Raw genomic sequence first — 10235 nt, 5'->3', positions numbered from 1 at the left:
GTTCTAGCCAGGGGAAGACAGCATAGGGCTGAGAGAACGTTTTTAAAATTTGATTTACATTTTTGCTTTTTAGGATGGGAAAGATTTAAGCATGGTTTCCATGCTGAGGTGCTGAACCCAGTGAAATAGATGTGAAGGAAAAAGGATGGCTGATTGAGTGAGGGGCTGGAGCTAAGGGGAGGAGACTACATCTGGAGATCGGCACAGGAATTGGATTGAGTCAGGAGGAAAGGCTTACCTTCCTTGCACTTCCTTGTTCTGCACAGAGTTTTCTGATGGTGTTGGGAGCATTCTTGGAAGATGTCGCCACTTGATAGTCTCCTTTTACTCTGCTAGGAGGGAGGGGTTGGAAATAGAATCTTAAAAAAAAAGAAGAGCATAAAAGAAACATGATAAAGTGAAACCTGAGAATGGAGGTGCCTGAAGAATGGAACAGCATAAATGTATCATCTGATGTCACTGAGCCCACCTGCATGTACCCCCCAGTCCAAAATGAGATGTGCGTGGTAAATATATAATCAATTTTGAAAATCATTGTCTTTGAAACTGCCTTCTGCAGTCCAGATCAGTAGCATGGAGATCATTGGGATCATTGTTTGTGGAACTGTGGAGATGGAAACCAAAGGGAGGGGGATGAGGAGAGAAGGGGAGCTAGGAAGTGTATTTGGCATGTGCAGACCATGCTGTCAAGGAGGCTGACTGACCAGGCGGTACACTGACCGGCATCATTTTGTCTCACCATTCCCATCAAAAATGGCCAAGCCATATTCATGAGTTGCAAACACCTATTATTTTCAAGGAGAAGTAGAACTTTAAAAGGTAAGAGAAGTTCCCACTTGTTACATGCACTCTCACTCACACAAACATTCCAGCCTTGTTGGATTTTATTGCTTTCCTGCATTCTATTGATATTCTCTCAGTTTGTCCTGTTTTCTGCTTTTTGGTCTATGTGAGCAGTGATCAGTGACTTTCTCTTCAGTCTAGCAGTCTGATGTATGGTATTGAGCTGGTAATTCTATGTGGACCAGAGCTGGTTGTTTTCAGATCTTGAAATATCAGATAAGAAAACATCTTAGAAAGAGAAAGTGCTAATCATTTTAGGGAAATCAAAATGAGAAGAGTTGGGACAACACTGAAGTGACCTTTCCAGAAAGCTGGCACAAGCTCCCATATCAACACAAAAGAACACATTTCTGTAATCAAGTTGCAGCCTTTTCTCTCATCCATTACTTACACGGCCATGTATTGTACACTGTTTTAAGTACTTTCACAGTAATGAAAATGCTTAAACACAGAGAAAAGCTGCAGCTTTGCTCATCATGTAAGCCAGATGATGAGCGAATAAAGCTCTTGAATTTACAAAGCAACTTTCTTCCAAGTAGCTCAAAGAACTTTTATTCATGTTGAGTGAGATTCTCACTGTGCTTTAGCTATTCCCTAGAACTAAGTTAAAACATTTTGGGAAGTTGTATTAACCATTTTAGCAAGCCCTTTAAGGTCACTTGGGAACCTTTTAACAAATTAGTGTTCCAGTGGGCTAACTTCATTTCAGGAAATAATTTAAGCTCTAGGAAACTATGACTCATGGTCTATTTTGTCCCCACCACAGTAAAATTTAAATTCCAGACCTATGCACCAAAGACTCTAAAAGGGTCCCCTAGCCTTTTGTTAATTCCAAAATAGACAGGCCTGTTATCCTGAAATAAAGATGAGAAGATGGGGGAAACTAAGACCTAGATTGTTCAAGATTTTATGTTAGGTCAACTCATTTCTTTCAGTGCAGTGTCATACTACATGCCATGCATGCCTGTGGAGGAGCTGTGTGCATAATAAAGGCCAAATCCCTACTGTACCATTTTTCTTTTGAGTGTGAGGCTGTTACTCACAATTACTCAAAGTTACTCAGAATTTCATGCAGTCTTGATTCAATGAAATCATCCATTCCTCCTTCACAATGTGTCAGTATCATATACATATAAATTTCACTTTTCTCTGAGCTAAGCAAAACGTACTATATATAGCTGTTACAGATATGTGTGTATATATATATATATATATATAAGATCAAAGAGACAGAGTTATCTTGACCAGCACTGATAAACACAGTAAAGGAAGTCTGTGAAATCATCTCTGGAAAGTTTAAAACAGTAGGACTGATACCTATTTTCTGGAAATGACCTAACTTCAGCTAGGCAGGTGGCTTGGACTAAATTGCTTTCTTCCTTAGGATTCAGTAAATCTATGATTACAGATGCAATTTTGCCAACCCATCAAATAAGTCCACATTGACAGAATCTCACTCCAAATTGGTTGAAGGCATTGTAAGGATTTATGTTCTATGTGTACAAGTCATGGAGCTTTATTTAAGTGGAAATCTTGGAGTTCCTCTTGGGCTGCAGGGCCGTTTAGAGATTATTGCCGAAATTCCACATACGAATGTATAATATGTTTAGACTTTGTAAGAGTAGCCTTCTTTTTCTTCAAGTAGTAAGATAGACCTTAATTTGCAAACCTGTATTTGAAAGATTGTGAGTCTTCCCCAGTGTCAGTAGACTACAGACAGTATTGTGGAAGTTTTTAACTGTAAACTTTTGACAAATAACAGACTGTTGAACATATTCATCTCAGACGTATCTGTCTTGACTTCCAGAGTTCCAGTTACATTAATGCATATTTATCCTTATAAAATCTATCCCTAAAGAATTGGCTAGGGCGTCTTGATGAAGAATCAAAGGAATCCAGCGGTTTGGATCTGACTTTAGTCCAGTGGTTGGCAAACTATAGCCCACAGGTCAAGTCTGGCCCATCGCCTTTTTCGCAAAGAAAAGTTTTTTTTTTTTTAAAGATGACCGGTAAAGGGATCTAAACCCTTGACTTGGTGTTGTCAGCACCACGCTCACCCAGTGAGCTAACCGGCCATCCCTATATGGGATCCGAACCCGTGGCCTTGGTGTTATCAGCACCACACTCTCCCAAGTGAGCCACGGGCTGGCCCAAAGAAAAGTTTTTTTGAAACACAGCCATGCTTACTTGATTATGTTTGTCTGTGGCTGCTTTCATGCTAGAAGAGCAGACTGAAGTAGTTGCAGCAGAGACAATATGGCTTGCAAAGCCTAAAATATTTACTATCAGGGCCTTTACAGAAAAAGTCTGTAGAACCCCCCTGGGGTTCAAAAGTCTATGAATCACACCAGCCCCAGATATAAATATAGTAAAGTATAATATAAATAGTGTTTATATATAATATATATCATATAATATAGTGTAAGATATCATGTAAATAGTGTTTCCTCTGAAATTAATTAATGGAATATGAAGATAAGTGAATTACTATTGATAGCAGTTTTATTTTTGCATTCCAGAAGTATAACAATGATTGGTGGATAGGAAGGCTGGTGAAAGAGGGCTGTGAAATTGGCTTCATCCCAAGTCCACTCAGATTGGAGAACATACGGATTCAGCAAGAACAAAAAAGAGGACGTTTTCACGGAGGGTAAGGTTCCTTTCTTGTTATAAGCCTTTTGGTAGGAAAGTTAGGTGATATTTTCAAGTTTGCTTATTAGGTTAAAAATGTATGCTTTCAAAGTAGAAGATACTTTTCTCTGATGAAGTGTTTTTGAAATCGACACAGAAGGGTTTCAGATAGTTCACTATCCCCACTGCATGCTGAATAAAGCCCAATACCACTGGAATCCACATGAATTCCACAGTGGAGACTGTTTTCTGTGGCCTCAGCAAAGAAGCTTTCCTCTAAGAGAGTCACACAGGGCATCCTTTCTCAGTACAGCAAGTAGGAGCTGATCTGACCCGGCATTATGGCTCCTCTTGGTTCATTTGCAGAGACTCTCTCTCAAGTGGGCACAGAATATGATGGTGCATGCAGGTCCCAGTACTAGTAGCACCTTTTCCACCCTGGGCTTTTTGTTGCATCTACCATCTCCTGGTATTGGGTAAAGACACTGTCTCTAGCTTTGGATGAATCAACCTCTAGTGAACTAATGAAGTAGCCACATAGATCTCAGAGTGCAGGTACTTAAAGCAGAGCTTGAGAGAAGGGAAATGCAAATCATTGACATGTGTTAAAATTTTTTGAAAGCCCTAGAGTAGAAACAGTTCTTTCTCTTGACCCTCAACCTCTGTTTTCTGTTGGACCCTTTTCTATTTCAGAAACTCCTCTGTTTCTTAGGGGCCCTTTTGACTTTGTCATAATGGAAACCTCTTCAACAGTAACAGGGGCTCACAAAAGTACAGTTAGCCCCACTTTTAATTATCAGCCTTTTTTAGTATATAACATAGCCATACTATTATTATGAGTCTCTCTTATTCCCTCTCCTCTAGAATTTTTGTCTTCCATGCACATACTGGGAACACACGTTCATTCCTCAGGACCTTTGCATTTGCTGTGTGCTCTTATCAGAATCCTTTCCTTCACATTTTCACCAGATCACTCCTTCAACTGCATTAGATCTTTGTTAAATATCACCTTTTCAGTGACCCTTTTCCTGCTGACCCTACTTAAAATTGGACCCATTCCCCTTCCTTGTACTTTCTATCTTTTCCTTGACTTTGTTTTTCTCTGTTGCACTTAACCACTCTCAGAAATACTACATATTTACCTACTTATTTTGTTTGGTGCTAATATCTCCCTCTAGAATGTGACTCAATAAGAGAAGGGATTCTGTCTTCCCTTATTCCCCCACATGGTATTCCTAGCTTCTAGAACAGGGATACACAACCACTGTGTTGAATAAAATAATTAATGAATTATTATTATTCCCAAAATTTTATTGTTATTATTATTATTCCATAATATTATTTATATATACATGTGTGTATGTGTGTGTGTGTGTGTGTGTGTATATATATATGTATATATATATATACACATTTTAAAAGCTTACTTAGTGGCAGGTGCAATAGTAAAGCCAAGAATTCACAGACATGATCTCATTTTATCTTTTTATTAACCCAGTGAGGTGTAGCTTCTACTTCTATAGGTGGGGAAACTAAAGCTCAGAGAGTTGATATGATGTGCCAAAGTCCCACACCTAGTAAGTGGGAAGCCCAGGATGACAAATAAGATTTTTATGACAATGGGATCATACTCTCAATCTGATGGACACTTGAAAGGGTGGGACACTGGGGAAGTAGGAATGTGGGGCTCCCTATGGTCTTGGTGATTTCCAAAGAAGCTTCCAAAGCACATGTGAGAAGACCAGTGTTGATGATCTTCTGTTTTGTGTCACAACTAATTATTCGAGCTATGTTTGACATCTGATGGGTACATGGTGACTGGTGTTACATAAGCAAGCTGTTCAGAAGAACATTCCTGTCAGTGATTCTTTTGTCTAATTTCTGCATTGAATCACTAGAAGAGATACTTTTGCAAAGTATCTCAAGGTCCCAGTTAGTTACCCACTTTCTCTGAGAAATGAGGTCAAAGAAAACATTTGGACAAATTCCTGAAGTTCTTCTCTATAGCGGGATTGGGTGTGTTTTGAATTATTTAGTAGGATCAAGGCCAAAGAAAGCTTTGTACTCTTAAGTTCTATTTGCAAAGAGTTTGGGGAGTAAGTCTTAAGTTCCTTTTCTATATCCTAGGAAATCAAGTGGAAATTCTTCTTCAAGTCTTGGAGAAATGGTATCAGGGACATTTCGAGCAACTCCCACATCAACAGGTGAGGGTTTTAGTTAAACTCTCAATGGAATGTGTTCCTATCTTAATATTTGAACACACATGCAAGTGTTTTTACTAATTTGTAAACAATTTAAAGGCTTGATTTCAAGGTTCTTCTATTTAATATTTTATTGCTTCTTTGCTTTCTAAGGTAATTTGATTTGATTTAAAGGGTACTAATGGTACTAAAAATTCAGATCATTATAATATAATTTCAAAAACTCTCATTTACTCTCTAGAATCAGTAACTATCCATGGTGTAAACCAATCTGAAACAAGTTCATTACTCTACTTGAGAACTCAACAGACTTTAAAGAAAGTGAAGGCCAACCAAAAAGAAAAAAAAAAGTTGTAGACTCTCCAAAAAGTGCTGCCTCAGTCTCCATGTGAAACTTTAGGATGTGTTGGTACAGCCTGGGGTATGGAGATTGGGGGGGGTTGAAGCAGAGAGTGAAGCTGGGCCCAGAGGACCTTGTTTCTATTTGGACAGCAGACAACTGAGCCTTGGAATTAATGGCAATGGAGGGACAGTGGTGGCCTAATAGAAACTAGTGCATTTGGAAATTATGTAGGTATTCACACAGGAATTTTTCTTTCACCATATTCCCTGACTCCTATAGGCTAATTTCTCATTCTGGCCTAGAACTGATACTGCGATGAGGCACCCAGTATTACCAATTCAGAATGGAAAGTTCAAGGCTTTATGCTGGCCTGCCGTAACTACAAGAAACTGGGTTGGCTCTGGAACTGTTCTGAGGATCTGGGTCCTTGTTCATGTGAATCCCACCTGATCTCCAGAGCATTGAACCAAACTAGGTCTCTGGGTTGCCCCCAGATAGACTGGACCTGCTTGGATGGCCACAAACCACTTTAATCAGATATTGACTATATTTTGCCTCATTCCCATTTGCTGGACATTCAGGACATTTTAGCTTTTCACTCTCACAAACAGGAATAACTGGTTGTAAACTTATTTGAAATTTAAAAGCAACATAGTAGGAAAAAATATGTCAATATTGTAGAAAATGAGCAAAAAGACATAAAAACACCTAAAGGACTGCAAAATTATCTTATGTCACTAAAGTCACAAATGCAAAAAAAAATTGTTATTCTGTTTCTTTTTATTAAGTTATATATGTCCAACTTGTTCTCAGCCACACTGTGTGCTATGTCCAGCAGGGAACCACCCATGGTTAATGGCTGGCTCGGAGCTTCCAATGTGGCTGTGAACTCCCTTTCACCACCCCCACCCAACATGAAATCAGGAAGGAAGGGAGGACACCGAAAAAGCAGGGAGGAAGTTGTCTGCTTTTCATGCCTTTCAGATCAGCATGTCCGGAATGCAGTAACAGCGGTGCTCTGCAGAGGGGGTGATAGTGACATGAGGAGGGAAATTACAGGGACAAATGGGATCATTCTTCCTTCTTTTAAACTCATGTGCTGCCATTGACAGACATTACATATTTTGATATGGCTCTCATTGTTGTCTTTTAGCAAAACAGAAGCAAAAAGTGGTAAGTTGTGTTTCCTTTTTAAATCTACTGTTAAGGTTCCTCTACCTACATGCCTGCAATGCTCCATTTCAGTGACCCAAGTGGCTATAAAATAAGGGCTGAGCCTCCTCGGTGGGGACGTGTGGTGACCATGCAATGTTTGATGCAAGAGTTGTGAATGTCGTGGCTGTTGAGGAGGTGGGCTCCACCTCCCCTTGTCACACGTGTCGAATCATCTTTTTCAGACGGAGCACATTCCTCCTTACGATGTCGTGCCATCCATGCGCCCAGTGGTGTTAGTGGGGCCGTCACTGAAAGGTTACGAGGTACAAATATCATGTTACTCTTCCGGTTCTTGATCGAGAGCCCAGGAGACCATCTTTCCGGTCTCCTCCAGGATCTGTTTACACATAGGTGCTGAAGGAAGCCAGCTCCCAGTGTGTGGAGGCAGGGGTACAACGTGGAGCTCGTGTGGCCCTCTGTCCTTTCTTTCTCTTCTCTCTTACACACTTCTCATCTTTTATGTATTATGTTGTTTAGAAATACCTCCCTCAAAACATGTACAATGGGAAATTCTGGGCAAAGATTTGTTCTACATTAAATTCAAAGAAAAGGACTTTGTCTCAACCATTCCCATTACTATTAGAAATAATAGCAAATGGACAGCACAAGGGAGCATATAAGCAATCTTCCAGCCAACTAAACCCCAAAGCACCAACAAATCCATCCTGCTGGGGGCTGAACATGATGGTATATTCTACCAAATGTTTCTCTGCTTATTTATTTTAAAGAACATACTCATACATTAAAAAAAACCACATACACACTCTAACAATATTAGCGAACTTTGGAGATGAATTAAATACCATGTAATGAAGAAAACAGTAGAGACTTAGATGTACCACATTTCAGATGTTGCCATTTTGACTTTGTGCTAGTGTGGATAAAAATAAGTGAGATGCGACATGAAAATCTGAATGTGGGCAACCTCCAGAGCACCATTCCCACTGAGCAAGGACAATGTCTGGCACATAGTAGGTACTCAGTACACATTTGTTGAATGAACTAATGAATCTCTTTGAAACAGATCTAAGAATTCCACCTTTCTCTGTCTCTCCTCTCCTCTCCCTCCCTCCCTCCCTCCTTCTCTCTCTCTCTCTCTCTCTGCCTTTATCCTGCCACCCCCACCTCCTCTCTCTGTCTTTCTCTGAGTTGGAAATGTCAGAGGGATGAGCAGGAAAGTGGTCTGGATTTTTGCAGTGGTCTGGGCATGGAGGATTTCCACTAACATGCACAGGCTAGGAGGATGGCTGAGCCCAGAGCCGGCCTGGGGGCCTCTAGCTGCTTCTCTCTGGAGGCAGGCACAATGAGGCACAGGCAAACCAAGAATGGCCAGCACCTGAGTATAAAGCCAGCCTATTGTCTCCTGGAAGCAGCTCTAGTCCCTAATAAAGGAAAAGGGTTTGTCTTGGGTCTGGTGTGAATGATGCTATTTCATTCCTCAATACCCTGGAGGAGAACCTAGGGGGAAGAATTAGCAATTACACACAGCTAAGCACAAGAAAATGCCTCCAGGGCACGTTCCCCGCAGGAGATGACTGGCTGTGGCAAGGTCTGCACCTGTCATAGTGCCCTCTCTCCCACTCTCTCACTGTGACTTCTTTCTCTCTCTGCGTGTGTTTGCCTCATTCTTTTTTTCTCACCTCTGCAAAGGTAACAGACATGATGCAGAAAGCCCTCTTTGATTTCCTGAAGCACAGGTTTGATGGGAGGTGAGACATAAAGATGTTTTTGTATTATTTTCATTTAACCAAACATGTATGATAAATTGATTTGTGGATCTGTGTTTCCAGCAACTGCAGAAGTTCTCTAATTAAAAGTTAACTCAGTATTCTTGGGAAGAGTATAATGAAAGAGCTCTGAAAATATGAAGTATAGCACTGAATCACCAAGGGGAAAAGGACCTTGAGAAGGAAAATAATCGATTTGTTCTGTTTGGATGTATGTGTCTTTATTTTCTCGCTTATTGGTAAATTCATACCAAAATGGAAAAATAATAATTAAAATATATAATATGTCTGATTAATATAGTGGCTTGCTCGTAAGCTAGGTAATATCCTTTGGGAATTGAGTGTGTGTGTGTGTGTGTGTGTGTGTGTGTGTGTGTGTGTGTGTGTGCATGCATGCTTGTGTGTATGTGAGTGTGTCATATGAAGGCATAACTATAAAGTACTGAATTTCCTCGAAAGAAGAGTGCAAGAATTGTTTTCATCATAAGCCTCCCCAAGTGACTATTTTGTAGGGAATAGTACTTGTCTGGATGTTTAGTTCTGGGTTTGCTTTATTAGAAATGACCTTGCTATGTTATTGATCTATTTTGTATATATCCTACTGTCACCCGTCATCAATATGGCTCAGTCTTTAGCCATCAAATAATTTTATCCTTTAAGTTTTATGAAAAATGTGCAGAGAGTTTCTGTGTTTTACAGAGAAATGATAAAAAGTTCATATGGACTCAGTCCTAAGTATTAAGCTCTTTCACAGTGCAGAAAGCACTCCATGTAAAAATAACCATATTAAAAACCTGAAGACTTATCAGAAATGTAGAAAATTTTAATAGTGTGTATCAAAAGGTATGGGTAAATACATTCAATTTATCACCTTAAATGGGCTAAATAATTTTTTAAAAATTTAAATATCTTCAAATAGATTTTAATAAATTGTTATTTTAAGAAAAAAACAAATATGATAATGCTTTAAATACAAATTATATATATTTGTCAAAAGAAAAGTCTTCTGGATAATTGTGTTAAAATATTTATTAGTTTCTGAGATTATATACAAAGAAAAGAAAATGAGATTTTAATTCCAATAACTGAGATTCTAGTCCAAGACAGAAGAATGCTTTTGTGCCATTATGTGAATTTCTAAGTACGTTAGTATAGGCCAGCTTGCCTTAATAAATAGACCCCCAGATGTATAAAGATTCGGACAATGGAAGCGTGTTGTTGCTCACTTAACAGTTCGAGGCAGGTGTTTCTTGCCTGGGAGGGAGGGCAGAGTAG

At 39.5% G+C, this 10235-nt stretch overlaps 1 protein-coding gene across 1 annotated transcript in view; it reads left to right on the top strand.

The window, feature by feature from the left end:
• The first annotated feature begins 331 nt into the window (after positions 1-331).
• The window catches only part of CACNB4 (calcium channel, voltage-dependent, beta 4 subunit), a 43880-nt gene continuing 33976 nt past the window's right edge, over positions 332-10235 (top strand). Inside the window, exons 1-6 of the mRNA XM_008566368.1 lie at positions 332-506; positions 3363-3493; positions 5602-5678; positions 7172-7191; positions 7416-7496; positions 8884-8942. Of these exons, the coding sequence (XP_008564590.1) occupies positions 411-506; positions 3363-3493; positions 5602-5678; positions 7172-7191; positions 7416-7496; positions 8884-8942 (464 nt within the window). The 5' untranslated portion in view covers positions 332-410. The remainder of the gene's footprint in view (positions 507-3362; positions 3494-5601; positions 5679-7171; positions 7192-7415; positions 7497-8883; positions 8943-10235) is intronic.

The sequence above is a fragment of the Galeopterus variegatus genome, unplaced genomic scaffold (genome assembly GCF_000696425.1).
Source record: "Galeopterus variegatus unplaced genomic scaffold, G_variegatus-3.0.2 Scaffold237, whole genome shotgun sequence".
Lineage (NCBI taxonomy): Eukaryota > Metazoa > Chordata > Mammalia > Dermoptera > Cynocephalidae > Galeopterus > Galeopterus variegatus.
The sequence above is the reverse complement of the archived record's forward strand: the minus strand, read 5'-3'. Positions and strand labels throughout refer to the sequence as shown.